The 21,243-nt window shown below is 37.2% G+C and overlaps 2 protein-coding genes across 2 annotated transcripts; one reads left to right on the forward strand and one right to left on the reverse strand.

Moving 5' to 3' along the window:
• Nucleotides 1-6,215: 6,215 nt before the first annotated feature.
• Nucleotides 6,216-7,070, forward strand: LOC121810311 (zinc finger protein ZAT1-like). Its single transcript, XM_042211108.1, has one exon. It carries the CDS (start codon nt 6,216-6,218, stop codon nt 7,068-7,070), a length of 855 nt encoding a protein of 284 aa, XP_042067042.1.
• Nucleotides 7,071-13,134: 6,064 nt separating this feature from the next.
• LOC121741919 (la-related protein 1A-like) lies at nt 13,135-20,213 on the reverse strand. Its single transcript, XM_042134874.1, has 14 exons — nt 19,864-20,213; nt 18,452-18,989; nt 18,128-18,293; nt 17,701-17,794; nt 17,356-17,427; nt 16,651-17,201; nt 15,504-15,573; nt 14,955-15,044; nt 14,620-14,888; nt 14,338-14,484; nt 14,159-14,222; nt 13,795-13,940; nt 13,601-13,705; nt 13,135-13,523 (listed from the first exon to the last, which is right to left on the reverse strand). The coding sequence occupies exons 1-14, from the start codon at nt 20,116-20,118 to the stop codon at nt 13,370-13,372; spliced, it is 2,721 nt and encodes a 906-aa protein (XP_041990808.1). The 5' UTR covers nt 20,119-20,213; the 3' UTR covers nt 13,135-13,369.
• Nucleotides 20,214-21,243: the final 1,030 nt, after the last annotated feature.

A 21,243-nucleotide genomic window follows, 5' to 3' on the forward strand; every position in this document is an offset into this window, starting at 1 on the left:
TATTGAGTCTTTGAATTGCTCAAAACTCTGAGGCAGAGCATTCAATAACATCAAAGCTTTATCCTCATCTTTCATGGGATCATCCACACCCTCAAGATCATCTATATACTTTCGAAAATCTTCCAGCTGATCCGCCAGATTCTTGGAGTCAGAAAATCTAAAATTGAACAATCTTTGCTTGAGATGCAACCTATTGGAGATTGACTTCTCCATATATATTTTCTCCAATTTCTCCCACACTCCCGCGGCATCATCCTCTTTCTGAACCTCCCTCAAGACTCTATCGCTGAGGCACAAGACAATCGAGCTATACGCCTTGTATTCCAGTTCTTGACATTTCGCCGCATCCATCCCTTGAATCTCTTTCTTGTCCGTCTTGGATTTCACATAATCCCAGACGCCTTGCTGCATCAGAACAGCTCTCATCTTCAATCTCCACAGGCCGAAATCATTTTCGCCGGTGAATTTCTCAACGTCGAACTTTGCGGTAGACATTGTTGAATTCGTCGTCCTTCTTCGATTCCCACAGACGGCGCCAATTTGTAATGCTATCAGATACGCGACTCAATCTTTGTTATCACAACGAGATCGATTCCGGAACGAGAAGAACGAATACTTGATATGAAAATGAATAAGCAAAAACAATTCTTGGAGAGTCAATGGAAATCTTGTGTTTTATTTGTGTGGAAGATTACAAAACTCATGGATGAAAAAATTCTTTTTCTTTTTTCACAGCTCGGCTCTATTTAACTAACACTTATCTAACCACTAGTTCAAACCTAACGGCTTTCATTTAAAGCTAACTAACTAGTCGCATCCGACGACGTGCATCAGTTAATAACAACTGTCAACTCCGAACTCGATTAAGTTCGGCCAACACCGAGCACCAACACCGAACTCGTTTAAGTTCGGCCAACACCGAGCACCAACACCGAGCACTGAGCACCGAGCTCAACACCGAACATTGAGCTCGGTTAATCCCTGAGCACGACTACAAACTCGACCAATCACCGAGCATGATTGCAGTTCGTCAGATCACTGAACAGCATATCGGTCCCTAATCGCCGAACAGTATATTGGTAACCGAACTGAACTGATTGTGCAGTTTTGCCCCAATCCTCATAACATGTTATGCATTTATCATTGTCCAAGAATGTGGCATACTGGATGACTATAAACACGTCGGTTAGGGAGATGCTATCAACGAGAAAGGTTCATTTGATTAGGTGGTTGTTCAGCCTGAGCATCCGCACTCCGCAATGGTGCGGATGTCCCGACGGACTTCCCAAAAACACCTCCTGCCACGTCATAAGTACCTCCCACTGCACTGCCACGTCATAAGGACATCTCACTGCATAATGTCGGACATCCACAAGGACATCCCGACGGACATCCACAATAATAAAAATTCACAAATATGTAATTTACGGAATTAAAATTTCGACACAAATACGAGAAAAATGCAACGATTTTATTTAAATAGTAAAAAACATACATAATTATTAAAAAAAATACATAGTAAAAAAAATTACACCCCAAAGCTTCGACAAACGTGGCCCCCGTTTCACTCCTCGTCGCCCCCAGTGCCAGTCCCAGCGTCACTCCCGGGCAGGGATGGCATCCCCAAATCGCGCCTCATACTGTCGATGGCATCCTTCAGCATCATCTTGTATAAGGGGTCAGTCGCTGCATGCCACTTGTCCATGGAGTTTAGCAGGCTCTGTGTTTGCTGCACGCGGGCGAGATGGGTGAGCTCGGGATTGAGCTGGGAATGAGCTTCCGATTGGACCTCGTGGGACCCGCTGGCACTTCCCCTAGCCATCCGCATCGCGGTCATTTGCCCAACCGGGCGACAGCGGTGGGAAGACGATTGAGGGGCCGGGAACTCTGCCTCGGCGTCGGGGAGGTCGTGGGAACCGGCACTGCTGCTGTATTCGCCGGAGGCGTTGATCTTCGTCCGCTTCGGCCAGCCAGCTTCAACACTCGTACTAAACTTAGCTGAAGTCTGCACCACAAGATAGACCTCCCAATATTTGAATTCGCCGAACTTCAAAGACCTGTCGGGGTACTGCTGCATGGACAGGTTCTTCACATCCTCGGCGGACATGCCGCTGGTTGCCATGGGGAGGTTGTTTTGGTAGATGCCGACAAATCGGCTGAGCTGCCTCCTCATCCACTCCCACTGTTTCCGGCATTGCTCTCCATCGTGAGGCTTCCCACCTGGCGGTTTGAATTGGAGGTAGCTTTGGCTAATGCGCCACCACATTCTGTCGATATGCTGGTTAGCCCCGATGTAGGGATCCTCGACTACACCGACCCAGGCCTGAGCCAGCGCGACGCACTCCGCCACGCTCCAGATGGTCTTCTTTCCCTCTCCGGCCTCCTCCTCCCCGGCCCACCCTCGTCCCCCGCACGCGAGGACGAGGTAGTTCCTTTGCCCTTGCCCTTCTTCTTCGACCTCCCTATCGCCGGTGGCATCTCAGTGGGAGACTCCCTGACCGGAGATAGCCCCAACTCCTCAAAAGAGAAAGTCTCAATGCCGGTAAACTGAGTCTCCAAAGGAGTACTCTGGGGGGAATCGCTAGACAATAAATCTATGTAGGGATGATAGACATTGTCCCCAGGTGATTGGAGGCCCCCAGGCTGCTACCTCCTGCAGCGGCAAGCGTGCCCTGCATCATACCGGGCATCATTCCCCCCACCCCCGCTGCCATTCCGGGCATCATTCCCCCATCATCCTGGGCGCCATCCCCGTCATCCCTCCACTCACCCCGAGAATTTGGGGCATCATCCCACCCATCCCTGCACACCAAGGGTACATATTGTAGTACCCGGGCATCATCCCCGCCATTTGGGGTTGGGGCATCATCGGCGCCATTCCGGGCATCATCCCGGACATCCCTGCAGTTCCGCCGGCCTTTCCCCCACCTCTAACGGGAAACGTCGGCGCTTGTGACTCGCTCGTGGCAGAATAATCACTATCGTGCTCCATTTATCTTCAAAAGAAATGAAAGTAGAGAGAGAAACTCGTTAAAACAAGTGGTGCGAATGAAATGATGTTCAAGGAGCCGTATACATAGTTTTTTTTAAAAAAAATCAAAATTCGGGACGTCCTCCGGGATGTCTGTCGTGGCACCGCAATGGCGGACGTCACGACGGATGTCGCCGGAAAGCCGCAGATGTGAGGTATCCGCAACGGACGTCCGCATCCGCCCCTCCATGCCTAATGGCGGACGTCCCGCAGGGGCATTCGTCACGCCGGTCCGACGTCCGGCGGGAAGTCCGCCATTGCGGATGCTCCAAGAGCATCCACAGTGAGACGGATGTCCCGGCGGACATCCCGACGGACTTCCCAAAAACACCTCCTGGCACGTCATAAGGACCTCCCACTGCACTGCCACGTCATAAGGACATCCCACTGCATAATGACGGACATCCCCAAGGACATCCACAATAATAAAAATTCACAAATTCACCAAATTAAACAATTTACGGAATTAAAATTTCGACACGAATACGGACGGAGAAAGTGCAATGATAATTTCATTAAATAAAAAAAATAAAAAAGTACATTTCAAAAAAAACCTCAACAAATTACATTATAAAAAAATACTCGTTAAAACAAGTGGTGCGAATGAAATGAAGTTCAACGAGCCGTATATATAGAGTTTTTTTTAAATAAATTTAAAAATCGGGACGTCCGTCGGGAACCCGCAATAGCGGACGTCCCGACGGATGTCGTCGGAAATCCGCGGAACTCCGGTGTCCGCAAGCGACGTCCGCGTCCGCGGGTCGCTCGCCTAATGGCGGACGTCCGGCACGCCGGTCCGGCGTCCACTGCTGCGGATGCTCTAAGGATGTGAGTATACATTGTGGTGTGGCAACATAAACGAGTTTCATTAACATGATCATTGGCCAATTAAGGCGGGTTAAAATCAAGTTTGACGACGAGCTACACGTCTTAATTATGTTATCTTATATGCGTCAAAGTTAGGTCGGGATAGTGGCAATAGTTAGCACTTCCTCCACAATGGCTAAGCTGAGTGTGTTGAAGTCCGATATTTAATGATTAGCGATGAGATAGTTAGGTTATGGAGTCTAATAGAGTTTAATTAAGAGACCACATGCAAATCAGGATAAAACACTTCATATTATAGGATTTTCGTTTCTTATAGATAACATACTCATTGTAATATAGGTTGTCATGTCATGCTTAAAAAATATTAATGATTTAGAAATTAGTATTCTTAATCATAATTACGTAAAATTAATTTATTAATTAGATTAAAAGAATTGATTTATTTTTATTATTATTCTAATTATAAAATAAAAAGCATTTTACATATAAAAGTAGAACTACCATTGAAAGCATATTATTTGTGAACTTTCCCCACGAACATGTTTCAAGAAACAAAATTCAACCGAGAAACAACTACTGCCTCGGCAGTTCTTCGTCATGAAATGACAATTTTATCACAATTGGCAAATAAGCAAAAAAATCAGTTATAATAGGGTTTGAAGGGGGAGAAGAAGTTAAATTGTAAAAGTAACATAAAATCAAAAGCAACGAATATATAAAAACTGAAACCTAGCTTTATATACATTCAGAAAATTTTAATATACCTACGCGTTTTTGGTTTTTTTATTGGTAACAAATTCCAAAAACATCACGCGTATGTATCTCAATTCATTATTAATTAAGTATGATTTGTCCACAATTGTGGGCTTGCAATTTATGAATTGAATAATTAAAATAATAATTTATAAGATACATTATTAAAATTTGAATTATATCTTACAATTATCGATATACTCTAACAATAGTTAGTGGTACTCGCCGAGATCCTCTCAAATAGCATATATACAACATATCAATTTTGTATATGAAAGTGATATTGAATAATCCCAAAGCCATATCAATTTTGTATATGAAAGTGATATTGAATAATCCCAAAGCTAGAAACCCCATTTATCCCCATCTATTAAATAAAGCCGAGAAATTTTAGAGTATAAATATTGTATTAATTAATAAAAATTAGGGATGTGTGTGTGTGGGGGGGGGGGGGGGGGGGGGGATAATAGTGAAGTTATCACTCCATCAAATTTGAAGATACGATACAAAATTAGATGCTTGACATAATTAATATAATCGTGGTTCGTAAAATATTAGTGTGACTAAACGGGAACGTAATTTGCACTGCACTATAAATTGGAAAAAACAATGAAACGGGATGTCTCCTAATCTTAGATGGAAATATTAAATAAATTTATATGGAAATATTGCCAAAATCCACAAAAAAGATTTTCCGTATCTTGAGAGGTACAGAGATTAACTTACCATATGGGAGGAAAAATAAAGTTTGACCTTAGAAAAATATTGGTAGTTTTTTTTTACTCAATGGTATATCAAATGACAATAGTCTATACATAATTATTCTAGGGTGCAATAGGTAAAATTCTTTTTTTTACTCAACTATAGGTTTCTAGGTAATTTCGTATTTTCATCAAAAGGCAATAACTCATCAACACCATGGAAAAAAACACGCATGTTGACTCTAAAAAAAAATCCTCTACAATCAATCATAATAGCACGCAAAAATATTTTGGAAAAAGTACTTAAATATATTTATGAATGAATAATTGCGTTATAGAACTTTCCCTATACCAGGCAAAGAGACTTCACTCCAAAATACACACACAATGAGTTAAGAAAAGAAAAGAATTCACATATTAATGTAATTGGAGCACACAATATTATTTTGGAAAAAGTAATTAAATATCTTTAGGAATGAATAATTAAATACCAATGCGACTTCATCTCAAAACAGCTGAAAAGAAAAAAAAAGATTATGCTAAGCTAAGAGGATTTTTAATTAAGATATTAATTATTAATATTTTAATTAAAAAATAGTGTTTTGAGTGTATCTATAGTTAAAGGTTGTTGCTCTCCCTCCATTATCTTCCCTTTTTGTCGTTTGATTTCCTAAAGGAAACACCTCTTTTCTGCGATTCAAATCGCAAATAATCTCAATTACTTGGAGATTTACCATATTTACTCCTCGATTGCCCTTCTGTCTTCTTATATAGGGTTTTCATTCTCTCTGTCTTTTCATATCAAACCAAATCCAATCTCCTTCTCTCTTCAATCTTAATTAATACTCGATCATCAACATCAATTTCAACCGCTTCTCCTTCTCAAATCTTGAATTGATTCGATGGAGGAGGGAGACAGCGGCAGAATTCCGGTGATCAAGATAAAAATCCCAAAGAAGGCGGAGGAGGAAGAGGGTGTTCCGAGCCACTACTGCAAGGAATGCGACCGGAGCTTCAGCTCAGGGAAGGCGCTGGGAGGGCACATGAGCTCTGCGCATGTTCAAGCTAACAAGGAGTACTCGATGAGGAAGGCGATGAGCTTCAACTCCAAATCCAAATCATCATCGCCTGGATCTCCTTGTTGCTCCTGCGGAATCTGCGGTAGGGTTTTCCAGTCGCAGAAATCCCTCTTTGGCCACATGCGGTGCCACCCCGAGCGGGATTGGCGCGGGATGGAGCCTCCATCGACGCCGCGAGACGCCAAATCAGAATCGTCGGAAGAGCTAGGGTTTTTCAGTGGGAAGCCTTGGCCTACTTGCAAGAGGGGGCGGCCGGCGGTGGAGAAGGAGAAGGAGAAGGTGGATGAGGTGGAGGAGATGTTCAAGGTGGCGGTGCAGGTGCTGGCGAGAGGGAAGATGGAGAGGGAGTATCGGTGCGATACGTGTGGTAAGGTTTTCAAGAGCCACGAGGCGCTCGGAGGGCACCGGGCCAGCCACAAGAAGTTCAAGATGTCGATCATCAACACGAGCACCCGCCATCTCGAGCCCAAGAAGATGCCAAGGACCAAGAAGAATAAGATGATGATGACTAAGCCTGATTTTGTCACTAGTGATCCTGGTCCTAGTGATCATGTTGATAGTAATGCTGATTCGGCCTCGGCCTCGGGCTTTCTCATTGATATCGATCTGAATATGTCTCCTCCCGAGGAGGAGGTCGAGGACAAGGGCATAGAGGACTCTTGGAATGATATGCGGTAGCAGTCTAGTTCATTACTTCTATTATGTGTTTCTGTTTCTAGGTTTTGTTTTTGCTGTTTTTTTGGTGATAGTGAGAAGAGACATAGCAATTCAAGTTGCATAGTTCCAATTGTGGTGATAAACCCCTTTGTTTCCTCTAGCTCTACTCACTAATAATGCTACCAATTTCAACTTTGTTGTTCCAATCTATTGCTTTTTTTGAGATCTAGGTACAGGCTTGATTATTTTGTGATTAGCTTCAAGTTCATTAAGCCAAGTGGGATTTCAATCAAATTGAGATTTTATATGTAAAAGATCTGAGTAAATTTTAAGTAACAAATACATATTCATGCCTGAGCTGTTTGATATTTTTCCCAAGATCCCATGGGTATGGTATGAATGTTGAAGAACATAAAATATTGCACCAATGTGAAGCCCTCAGGTACAGTATTATCACTATAGGGCTATTCTTAGTGTAAAAATACTTTTTTTTACTGAAGATGTATGAACAAAACAAATTAGTATCTCATGCTATACATAAATTAATTTGATATTAAAAGCATTATAAATATATTTGACTTACTTTTTGTTCTTATATATTGATTAGATGGAACACAACAGATTAACAGTTAGATTTGTTTGCTCCTAAAATTACTCACTAGTAGTATTAGGGATCAAGGTTTTAGGGTCCAACAGTCAGCAGCTGATGCTTTCATATATATGAATTTTGAATTTTGAGTTCATTACTCTATTTCTGATATGAATTGGTTGAACTCAAACCCAAAAACTAGTTACGTATTGGTCAATTTTTTTTTAAAAAAAACAAGTATCTCAACTAAGGGACGACGTATAAAAGCGTCCAAAAAAAGGCAAAAGTTGTATAGTGGACAATTGTGACTCAACTTAAAGACATTGTTCTTAAATTTTTTCTATTTTTTCTACTAACACAAATAATCGTGTCTTTAATTTTGAATTGGTTGACTTCATATTAGAATACCAATGTAGACTTGGTAATAGTAGTAGAACTGTAGAATAAATATATGTACAATTTATATACATTTATCTTTAATATAAATCAAATTTGGCCGAATAAAACTTATATGCTATATATTTCAAAAGGACCGACAATTTTCTTTTTGGCGTGATCAAAGAGCTCAGATTTAATCATTGTTAACCATAAGTTTTCCATAAATATTAATAGGACGTAATCTATGCTAATTAAAGAACTTACGCATTTATAGTCGCACGAGATATTTCAGCATCTCAATTATAAATCGGTTAATTTTCTCTTGGTTTTGAATCTTTTGATACACTCTTACTATCCCAAATCAAATTATGAGATGCTCTTTTTCTTATTTTTCTCTGTTATATATTGCATATATCTGCAAAAAAGGATTTTTATTTTATTTTATTGAGATCAATTTTATTTTTCTGATTCCAATCTTCGACTATCCTAGATTGAAGCTCCTAGTTATACGGAGTACTATGATCTTGATAGCATTATTTTGCCTACATAATCCAAGTAAGCCGTTTATGGTAATTGGTGACCAATTTAGTACTCCCTCCGTTCCATGTTAATAGAGTCATTTTTCTATTTTGGGAAGTTTCAAGTTAATTGAATCGTTTCTATTTATGGCAAAAAGTAACTTTGTCTTTTACTTTAATCTCTCATCATCTCTTTTACTTTACTCTCTCTTACTTTTTTCACCATCAATTTAACACACTATTCTTAAACTCCGTGGTGAAAAGAAATGCCTCTATTAACAAGGAACAAGGAACGGAGGGAGTATTGAACATGTAGCTAGCATTACTTTTTATTATATGGAACCTATTTATTTAATTATTTGGTTTATGTGGAGCATTAGGGTGCCACCATATTTAGAGTGACAACATACCACTAATCCTAGCCCTTAGATCGATAAGATGGACGCCTAGGATTGAATTGATAAAATAGAGTTCGGATTGCAGTCTTATGTGTTGGATGTTGCAGGGGTGGGTATTTTAGTCAATTCCCAAAAATTTATATAAAAAATGGATTTGGTAATATTTAAACTGCAAATACTACTTTGTAATACTGCAATATTCATAGAGTAATACTGCAATCTGTTAAGGTGAAAAACCATTACGAATTATCCAGACACGTAATACTACAATATTTATAGAGTAATACTGCAATATTCATAGAGTAACAGTGCAATCTGGTAAGGTAAAAAAACTATTACGAATTATGCACACGTAACACTGCAATATTCATAGAGTAAAACTGCAATATTCATGGAGTAAGACTGCAATCTGGTAACAGACTGAAGACGGCAATCTGGTAACAGACTAGAAATAGAGAGAATATCGATTTTGCCCTTTAGCGTTTTTTTTTATCTTCCAATTAAATAAAAATAGGCTGCCACATGGCAGCTTAAGAACCACACGATCTTAAGATCTAACGGTCTAAATTGATAGTATGGTGTTACGATAAAGAGTATTGTTCGTATTAATGAATCCCTTTGGTTTATATCTCCTATATAATCGACGGGTTACAAAAATGTTCTATTCAAAATATTTGTAAAACTAGCTTTTTTCATACGGATCACATCTATCAACCTTTATATTAAAAGAAAGCAAAACTCTCCACGTTTTTCGAGAATATGTTATCGTCATATATGTTCTTTAATTTTTAATATAAATACTCCCTCCTCCGTTCCATAGTAGTGGAGTCATTTTGTCATTTTGGTACGTTCCATAGTAGTAGAGTCATTTCCCTTTTTAGTAAAAGTTAACAGTTAACACATTTCTTCTCACTTACTTTACTCTCTCTTACTTTATTCTCTCTTCATCTCTCTACTTTCTTAATCTCCGTGCCGAAAAGAAATGCCCCCACTACAATGGAACGGAGGGAGTATTATTTTAGATTAATTGCATAATAGTAGTAATAATTTATAAATATTATATCTCAGTCATATCTATCTAAACTGGTAGGTTGCATCTTTAGAGAATGCTACAAATTGTAATACTGCTACTGTTTATAAATTATTAATATCTTATAAGAAATTAATAATTTTGAAAATAGCTTAATTATCATAATCTTACTAGTTATAGATATATATTGAAAACCCTACTATATTGGATAAATAAGATTGATTTTCATACTATGATTTCTCTATATCCAAAATAGAATTAGATTATAGTATTAGTCAAAATATAAAATAAGTAGTATAAAAAATTAGAAATATATGAACTCATACTAAATTAGAAATATATGCTAATTTTATAATCGTGTTAATAAATAGATTGATAGTGTAAACTTAAAATTCATTTTAGAGTTACTTTTGGATTCATGTCGGAACTTTCGCCGAAAATGAAAAGTATGTTTGTAGAAGCAATAAAACAATTTAAGAATATGTGTGTGAGTTGGTCAAACGATAGAATTAGGGGTGAGCATATGGAGTTCGGTTTGGTTTTTTGCCAAAACCGAATCAAATCCAAAAAACTGAATTTAGTTCAAAACCCAAACCGAACCGAATCCGAAAAACCGAAAATCGAACTTAAAAAACCGAACAAAACCGAAAAACCCAAAATTTAAAAAAAACGAAAAACCGAAAAAAAGATGGAGTATATATTAATATATTATATAATATATATTTTAATTTATATATACTAATAGAATATAAATATATATAATATAAAATTAATATATATTACATATTATATAAAATATATTAAAAGAATATATATTATATATATGATATAATATATTAAATTAATAGAATAAATATATATAATATTATATTTAAAATATAATTCATTTTTCAGTTTTTTTTTGCCCGAACAGAACTGAAAAACCGAATTTTTTTATTTTTAAAACCGAACCGAACCAAATCGAAATTTTTAAATTTGGTTCGGTTCGGATATTCGATTTTCTGCTTTTTTCTCACCCCTAGATAGAATTGTAATATCTGATCAAATGTTTCATGTTTGAATCATACCGCATTACCGCGCAATCTTTAAATATTTTGAATGTACATGAATATTATCATTCATAGTGCACCGATTCCAAGAAGATTCTCCTATAGTGGGCTTGGCATATAAATAGGGTACCTATTTCTTGCATAACATGACAATTATTGATTACATGACATAAAAACATATACTCTAACCTTTTTTGCATCCATGTCATTTTTGAATATCTTTCATCACCTCTTTCAGCTCGTCAAAGCTCATTTTGATCATGATGTTATACCTACGAAAAGGAAGTTTTATCTTTAGAGACAATGCACCTAAACCAATCGAATTATCGGAGCACATCTCATCTTTCAAGAAGAAATCTTCCTCAACTCAGTTACTATTTATTAGGTTCAGTTCAGTACACCGAATTTGGATTCAATCGGAATTGAATTCGAAAGCAAATTCTTTGATCGGTAAAAATGATGTAATTGGTACCCTCACCATCCCATAAAAGTGTGTGCATTTAAAATGACACTGGAATTAATGCACAACCGGTAAAACAAGAGAGAAAATTAGAAGAGTAGTTAAAGTAGTGTTAGTGGGTTGTGGTACCCACATTATTATTAGTGTTTAATGAGTAGTAATGGTGGGTCATAATGATATAATTGTACATAAATTGATGTACATGGATAATGAGTCGAGACAACTTTCTCTAAATGGAAATGTCCATAATTTCATGTGACGGACGTAAATAGAAAGTGCATATATTTTTATGGGACAAAGGGAGTATGAAACTGAATAAATTGTATAGTTTGTGTAGTGTGTGGATGTGTGCAACGTGTGTTCGTATGTATAGTATGTGTGCAATGTGTGTTTATATGCATGCTAACTAATTATCAATCACAAATTAAGACCAAATCTTATCTATTAAATTAGGAGATCTAGTGGTTGAAATAATGCCACGTGAATTATATTTTAAATTAAAAAAGTTATTAAATAAACTTAATGGGTATTAATGTCAATCCTTTCTCATTAAAATCATCTCAATACTTTAAATTTACGTAACTCTCTTGATTTAAATTAATTTTGTGCAAAAAATATATCAAATTAAAGATAATTTTATAAGGATTCCAACGAGATCTCAATTGCATATGTACCGACGATGTTCGAGTGAAGAAATTTGATAAATTAAATTTAACTTTCGTACATGTTGATAAGCATATTTTATCAACAAATGCAAAAAAATATTAATATAGTGTATGCAAAATCTCAATATAGTGTAGGTATAATATCAATAAAACTGTGTTGATATTTTCTTGTACTTGTGTTGATATTCTCATATCATATTGTTGATATTTGTAATACACTATGTTGATATAAAAAAAACACTCACGAAAATTATAATATGATAACATAATGACAATATTACCCTTTTGTCTACTATTTATTGAAATTTGTGAGCTTTAATCTCATCCACTCATTTTAAAATCTAAGGGTGTAAATTTAGTCTTAGTTTTGGATTATGGTGTTATAAGTATTAGAAGAGGACCATGTGTGAAGGTACCCAATTTATAAGTAAATATTTGGAATTCTAATTATATATTTTTTTATATGAAATTCAAATTATTGAATAGGGAGAAATTGGAATGGTAATTCAATTTTAAATCCATTTTTTTCGGTACCAAGCAGTGGATATGAAATAGAAGACTCATATTCCAATTTCACATACCCAATTCCATAATACGAGGAGCCTGTACGGATTTTGTTTGATTTCTTTGTAATGTCAATTCTAAAATTGTGTTTGCAATTGCATATATTCCTTCTACAATTGAGTAGTATTAGTACCCAACAAGTTATTGTATCTGGTTACAACAATAATTATCCACTCCCCTCCGTCCCACTCAAAATAACCACATTTCCTTTTTTATTTGTTCCAATCCAGATAACCACTTTTCAATTTTAAAAATAACCTCCTCTCCTCATTAAGGGATTCAAGTTGACCACCTTTCCTTTTTTGTTTACTCCAATCGATGACCACTTTCCAATTTTGAAAATAACCTCCTCTCATCATTAAAATATCATTGAATTTATTCTATAATTCTTGCAAAACTAAAGCATGAAAAAAGAAAAAAAAAACAATTCCAAGTTGTACAAAGTCACGTCTTTATTAGCTATTTTTTGCATAATTTTTTTTCTATACAGTTTAGAAAACCAAAATAGGAAGAAAAAAAAATCCGATACTAGAATGTCGCCAACATTCTATGTACAAAAATGTATAAATACACCTCTATAGACGTTAGAGTTATCCCCCAAAATTTGCGACGTTGTCAGTTGCAGAAAGCTTCGAATTCACTGCAACTGCCAAGTCGAACCATATCCGGCTAATGGCTGTCTTCTTTTACGGCTGCCTTCTTAGCTTTAGTCCGCTTGAAATCTTCCATGCTGCGGTATTCCTCTCTCAGCAGCCTATCCAATTCAGGATGCTTCTTCACTGACTCTTTCTCATCCCGTGCCTCCCGGAAATGATGAAATGCCCTGCCAAGTCGAACTGAGATTGTGAGCACGTCTAAGTGATTGTGAACAAAGTAAGATTGTGAAGATGTAGCAATTACCAATACTTCTCCAGGCCATACAGATTCCCTTTTTCGTAGAATTGGAGTGTCAACTGCTCAAAGTCAGCATACAGATCCCCTTTGAATTCCTTCTCCAATCCATAACTGAAAAACAAAAAATTGAGGGTTAGAGAATCCCGTCTAGGAAAGCCGGCTATTTGTAAGAGAGAAAATGAAGAGCACAACTCATGTACCTATAGAACCGGAAAAGGCATTCTGTTCCATAATTGTAACCAGCAGCAGCATCTTCTAGAGCCAGCTTACGGAACTCGTTGTACATGGAAGGGACAAACATGTTCCTTAAGAATAAACACCAAAACCTGTACAATGTGTTCATCTCCTGCAAGTAAACAGGCATGAAATGCATCAGCCTCAGCAAATTAAGGTTACCAAATTCCAAGACCCTGCGCAGTTCAGTCCAATTAGTTGTTATTTTATGGCAAGTGTATGAAATAAAATCACAAGGGGGAAACATCCATTACATCCAAGACCTAAAATCCAACGAAAGTATATCTTGAAGGAGTTCAAAGAGAAATTCATCTATAGTTTCCAAGTTACCTCACTGCGACCAGTGCCCATTTTCTTTCGTTCACTGAGGCAGCATTTTTTATACTTGTTGTACCTGAAGAAAGAAAAACATACCAGATATATGATAGGGGCACAATCAATGAGTCCTTTGGCTAAACATGCATGCTAGCAACTATAGCATAAAATTCCTTAAAATTGTATCTTCTTACAACTGCTGTTTGAAACCATTTTCCTCCAGAAGTTTATGGCTTGCATGCTGAAATGGTGGAAATGACTTCGGTACTGAACCAACCGGAGGACTACTTCCTGAGAGGCTGCTGCTTTGAGGTGAGGTACTCAATTTTGAATGGCTGAACCTGAAAATTAATGGGTTTCATCAAACCAGAGAAAAACCTATAATAAGTCTAAATGAAATTTAGATGCTTCACATCTGGTCTGCGCAGATTATTCATTATATCTTGTGTTTCAGAGTATAATTGTGGGATACTCACCCATAACTATCTGGGGGTGTAGAACCAAAGAAAAAACCAACTGCATCACTAGGTGGACTTCCAGATAACGCTCCCAAAGAGTTCCGGCCACTTACATGGCCTTTAAGATTTCCGTAAAACAATCGCTGGTGTTGCTTCAAGTTACTTTTATTTTGCTTTTTATGAGACTTGGATGTGGTAGCACCGTGAGCAGAATTTCTGGAGCTGTCATCCCTGTCTTCACCAATTGGCTTATTATGTCTACGATGTGACCTTTTTAAGCTCAGTTCCTGCAAATGGAGTTATATTAAGAAATTGTTTTCCATCAAATAGGATGTGGAAACAAATACGGGAACCTGCTCATAACAGTATAGGCCATCATTTATCTTGGAAGCATCCTCACTGGATAATAGCTTTGATTCTTCCCCGGCTCTCCTTTGACTATTCTGCATCACAGAACCTAGTGTCACAAGCTTAAAGAATTCAACTGATAATGTCGTTCAGTTACGACTTTGTAGTAATTTATTAGGAGCAAAGCATGTCTTTGAATGGACACCTAAAACATCTAGCATAGGCTCCTTTGCCTAACAAAACACAGTTGATAATAAAGAGAAACCGAATGTTTCAAAGACATGCTTAGTGTAATTAGATGTGGCTTATAATCAATATCTGTTTAACCAAATGAGGAGAATGAAGGAGATAAATAGAAGAAATATAGAGCTCTAAATAAGCATTTTTCCCAGTTCAACCATGTTATTAAGAGGTAATAATATATTGTGAAAACAAAAGATGATTTCATGTATGCAAATCTATTTTACCCTATCACTGAACCTCAAATAAATAGCAGATATGACCTAATCGAGAAAATATCAGTAGAGCAATAAGCATTCTAAATTAAGCCTCACTTGAGTGACAATTACAAGCCTCTCGACAGCTTGATCATTAATACTGATTTCCTCATCTTCATCATCAATCCTGCATGCACCCAAAAATTAAATGCACAGAGCACCTATCATGAAGCTTTCACGCAACAGGGACTAGGAAAAAACACAAGCAATTCAAAAGGCAGTAAAATTCCAGAAGGATGTACCCAGAGAGAATGAAAACAAAACGATAACCAATAATTAAAAGGCATTCAATATGCTCACGATGGAAAAAGGTAGCAGTAGGATAACTTGTGGAAAGATTTAACAATGAGGCCTGAACAAGTGATGTTCAACCAATTATCACAAAATTACATCATGTGGATCTGTAGTTACGAAAACTTTTCCAGTGATTTGTAGCTTCTCAGTTGCTGATATTGTCCATAATATCCCAGATCAACTGCTTGCACAACTATTACCTGTTTATAATTTATAGTTGCAGAAGCTGTAATATTAAGTAACGTAGAAACAGAAACTCTATCAACTACTAGAAATGAGGCTTATTTTAAATATCAGACCATGCCTGCATGATTAGAATAACTACTGGTGCATGGACAGAATTGACACAAACAACTTGATATTCATGTATAACATCTCTACTTGGAAGTTGAGAAAGGACATAGCCAAAACGTATTAAGTGGATCCAAGGGAGACAAGAAACTATAGTAACTTGTAGTATTTCATTAAAAGGAATCAACAAAACCCATAGATCTTCAATGCCAAGAAGAATTAAATCATTTACGGAAGAAGGTACAGGAATATGTCTGTGCATATCAGTCATCAGAAATCAACATTTAGATATAGTGAAATAACACATGTCATGAGAAATTTGGTATGGAACAATATATGTTTGCATAACCAAAATTGCAGACTATCATCCATGTATTTTACAACGATGAGGCTACGTACTAGATTCTTTGTACATGCTACATACTAGATCCTTTGTACATTTCTGCAGCAAATATAATCCACCAATACTTTCCTGTCCATAACAAACACATGCATTTTCTGTTTGAACCCACTTATGCATTTTCCATTTAAAAAATTTTACATGTAACAAAGAAACGAATAGGCGCATCCAACAATTTTAAGATACATATAAATCAAGCAGGAAGAAATCCTATACTACCTTCCTGCAGTTGACGAAGGGTCACGTCCTGTTATTTTCTGCTCCAATTCCAGCTCTTCATCAAGCATAAATGTGCTTGAAAATTCATCAGATGACTCACCAAAGTTCTTCAATTTCGGTTTCGAAAGATCCTGTATTTTATTGTTTTTGCCATCTTCTAATAAGACCGACTTCACAGAATCAGCTCCTAGAGAATTTTCATGGAAATTTGATCCATCGCTAAGTACACTAGTATTGTTTTTAGAGCTGGGTTGAGAGCCCTGCTCTAATCTTGAATTACTTTTTCCTGAAGCAACTCTTTGTTCTTCACCATCCTTGCAATGTTCTGTAGAACTTTTAATGGAGCTTCCCAAAGTATCAGAAGCCAACAGCAGAGATCCCAATGAGCTTTCAGCCGGAGGAAGCAACCCAGATGTTCCACCAGGACCGTCTCTTTTATTCTCATTCTGATCATTAATGTTCACAGAATTTCCAACTAGGGATGTAGAGTTAGCGTTCACAGATTTCGGAATCCACTTAGACCACTCATTGCGTCTCCTCACCTTCTCACCCTGCAGAGATTGAGATCAAACATGCAACAAAGGGTTCAGAAGAAAGGAAGTGAAAATGAGAAACAAAAAGGCATAATAAATAGCTTTCTGTACAATCACCAGAGATGAAAAGGCATTTAAGTGAAAAGTGCCAAGGAGAGGAAATTTATTGAACCTGCACTTCAATGGTCTGTGAAGTTTTCAATGCATCAATAATAAATGGGATATCTTCACTCATTCGTTTAACCTGAAACTCAAAATGACAGGAAAGCTCTTAGTAGCAAAGACTCAGACAGAAACAACTCATCTAGGAGAAGTAAATCAAGTGTAAGAGACAATGGATTTGCAGAGAAGATCAAAAGCTTTTTCTCTCTCAGTTCTTTTGTGGGTTGGGGGATGGGAGGATTTCTCCAACGATAATGAGTTCAAATATTCTCAGATACCTTAAGAAAAAACTGTCATAACATTATGTAGTATTACCATGCTAAGAGACTGAATAACAAAAAAATCATCACTTTACCCTGTTAAATTTTGCGATGCTCGATACCGGGACCCAGCCGTGATGGTCCATCAAGGAGATCAAGTAGACATCATCACTCACCAGATTCTCATCACTGCCAAAGTATATTAATGTTAAGTACAGAGTTATCAGGATAAGTTCTGTGTTATTTTCTTGCTAGTTTTACCAATCTCAAAGCATGGCCAAATAAAGTTAGTAGCATGTTTCTTAAAATACCATTCAAAACTAAAGAACACTCTACGAAATTTTTTCCCAAACTTAAGCATATGAAAGAGTAAAACAAAGTGCAAGGACATCAACTTTAATAAATGCAGCTGATACAAAACAATAGGCTTGAAGAAATGTTTTGGTTCTTATGGGACTAGTTCCAACCCTCCTGCAGTGTAGGCTGAATTTCAGAGGCATGAGATCTGTTTAAATAATTCACCTGAAATAATACTCAATTTGCTTAACAATGCTGGTCCTCAGAGCTTCCAGTGGCGTGGGTGATATGGGAACTCCAGGGCTCAATGGATATGGAACAAAAGATGGCAGATAAGGAACCCTAACAGAGCCAGGGGGGCCAGCAGGATAGAGGAAAGGTCCTGATGGACCTGTTGATAGAAAACTTTGTTAGATAACTGTTCTCATATAAGAATAGAAGAACAAAGTGGGGAGAAGGATAGAAAGAATAAAACTGAAACGGAGAATATAAGATGTCAATTTAATAAAACAATAAGTCAAAAATACATACACAACGTAGAGCATATACCTGGATAGTTTGGCCCGTCAACAATGCCTGCAGGCCCAAAAAATGGAGGCCTAATCAAAGGTCTTGGCCCCACATTTTGTTGCATATAGAAGTTGTGAGAGGCAGGCCATTGATTGTTGTAGGATGGATTCCTTGGTCCATGTTGCTCGTTTGTAATACGCCTTCTTCCACCAGAACCAGAATCATGGCTACTCGAATCTGCATGCAGTGAAGGCTGAAAATTTCCATTCATTGGTGGAACATAGGCTTGTGCTGGATCAGTACCGGACTTCAGCATTTGAGCATCAGCCCTTGGAAAAGGTCTGGCTGGAAACTGATAATTGGATCCAGGGACAGGAGTTGGTGAAATTGGAACCATACCATGAAAGTGTGGGGTCATTGGCGGCGGAGGGTAAGGACCGTAAGGTGAGGGACCAGAAAATGGAGGTATATTATTTGGACCATGCTTTGGGCCATTTTTATTGTGATGTGTGGCATACGGCCTTCGGGGAGATTTAAAGTTACCACGACCATGAAACTTCTGCGGCTCAACAGTAACCTGGATGTCACCAAGAACTGGCAGATAAGCTACCAATTTAAACAAAAGTGTACTTGTACAAATAGATATGTAGGTTCTCAAACAGAGCAGAAGTAAGATGAATTAAGTGATATTGTATCCCGCATTACATGTCGATATAAGCTGAGCAAAAGGGAAATATAGTTTTACTACAACATGCCAAACCAACAAACATGATAAAGAATGCAATAAACAGTACTTAGATAGTCGAAAACATAATACATTGACATAATGAATTGAGTAGAACAACATAACCTATTGAATTCATATGCTTTATTCAACTGCTTATATAGATAATTTTTTTTACTTACCTGCGCAGAGGATCCTCCAATAACAGTTACTTTGTCTATTTTGCTATGCGTTGCTTTAGGTCAGTGATAAACAACGGGTAAATCCTATTATCCATCAACTAACTAAAACTTCAGACCAATTTTCCGTAATAGAAAATTAGGCACAATTCTCATTCTAAAAAACTCAGATGTTTCTAAGGTGCATGAAAAACAACGAGTGTTCCATAATCTGAGGGGTCCTATCATTCCATCTAAAATCTACTTGTATTACCTTATACACTAGTGATTTTACTGTCTTCGACAATCAAATTCTTACTCATATCAAACTTATATCTAATCTCTGGCAACAGATAAAGTAAGAACCTTCACATGAAAATTTGACCTAGCATTACACGACTTGATTTTCCATCCATTAATTTAGATTATTAAAGCAAAAACGAACTCGCGCGAGTTTAAACAAAATTATACCAATTAATTCAGCCTCAACGGATAGAATGCAAATAGCGAGCATTAATTAATACGATAAAACAACAAATTCAGTAAATTAGAAGAGGATCATCACCCACCGGTGGCGCAGAAGACGTCTGAGGATCAGCACGGCCATCGCTCCCGGCCTCAGTCGGGGGAGGAGGCGAGTTAGAGGGGTTCAAAGCGCTAGACCTCGATCGCTGCTGCGCGTCGGATAGCGCCGGCCAATCAGCGCCGGCCACTGGAGACGCGGCGGCCGAAGTCTTCCACGGCGACCTTGGAGGAGCGCCGGAGAAGGCGTCAGTTTGATTCTCAGGCCGATCACCGGCATCACTACCCCCATTGTCGCCCATGCCCACGACTGCTTGCTTTCCTCTGAATGAAAGTAATAAAAAGGGTTTTGATTGTTGAATGGTGAAAAGGGAGTAAGGAAACGAGACTAGGGTTGTAAAAGTATCAGAATTAATTTTCAAAGATTGTGTATTTTTATTTTTATAGTATCTACTAAAATTGGAGATATGTGTGAGAGAGAAAACAAATCTATCGTCAAATTTCAAATATTTGGATTAAAACATATCTATAATTATTAAAGGGAGTAGAACTAATAAATAAATTATTTTATTAGTTGGTTTGTTGAGATTTTATTGGGTTTTGATATTAACTAACAAGTATTTTGATATTATTGTTTCCTTATTCTTTGGAATGGAATACTTTGATTTAATAAAAAAATGTGTACAATACAAATAATTTGTTGTACTAAGAATGACAAAGCATGATTTAACTAAAATAATCAGATATTAAAAAATGATTTGTTTTCGCCTGTTGAATTGGTTCTTCAAATTAAATAGCTAAAGGCATCAACAATTAAAGGTGTATATATGGTTAGTTGAATAACCGACAACTGAACAGATTAATATTTATCAATGATTATGATCTCAATTTGCATTGAGATTGACTGTTGGTTATGATCGAGAACTTGCTCTATTAGAATCGAAATAACTAAATTTGATCAATACAATAATAAATTAGATTTAGATGACAAGATATTTGAGTGTGAATATTTTATATATGGAAAAATGTCTTTAATCACAATAATGACCAAAGAATATGGAGCATGATTGACGATGCATATCTAATAATCTCACTATCCCATTAAAGATGAAATACTTTTTTTATTTGTCTCAACTAAAATGACTAATTATTAAAAATAGAAACGCCTTTCTATTTACTTTATTCCATCTCTCTTACCTTACTCTCTCCACTTCATACATAAAATAAAGTTGCATAAATTCTCGTGCTGCCCAAGAAATGTGCCATCTTCCTTGGGACAAAGGGAGTAGATACGTTTACCTGGACAAATGATTGGTTTGCCGAGTTTAATAGTATCATGTTTTGCCTTACAACTTACAAGGCCTTTCGTCCGGCACCATTCCTGGACTGTTAATATTTGACATGATAATTTAGCCCCCACCCTAACG

Source organism: Salvia splendens, chromosome 7 (assembly GCF_004379255.2).
Source record: "Salvia splendens isolate huo1 chromosome 7, SspV2, whole genome shotgun sequence".
NCBI lineage: Eukaryota > Viridiplantae > Streptophyta > Magnoliopsida > Lamiales > Lamiaceae > Salvia > Salvia splendens.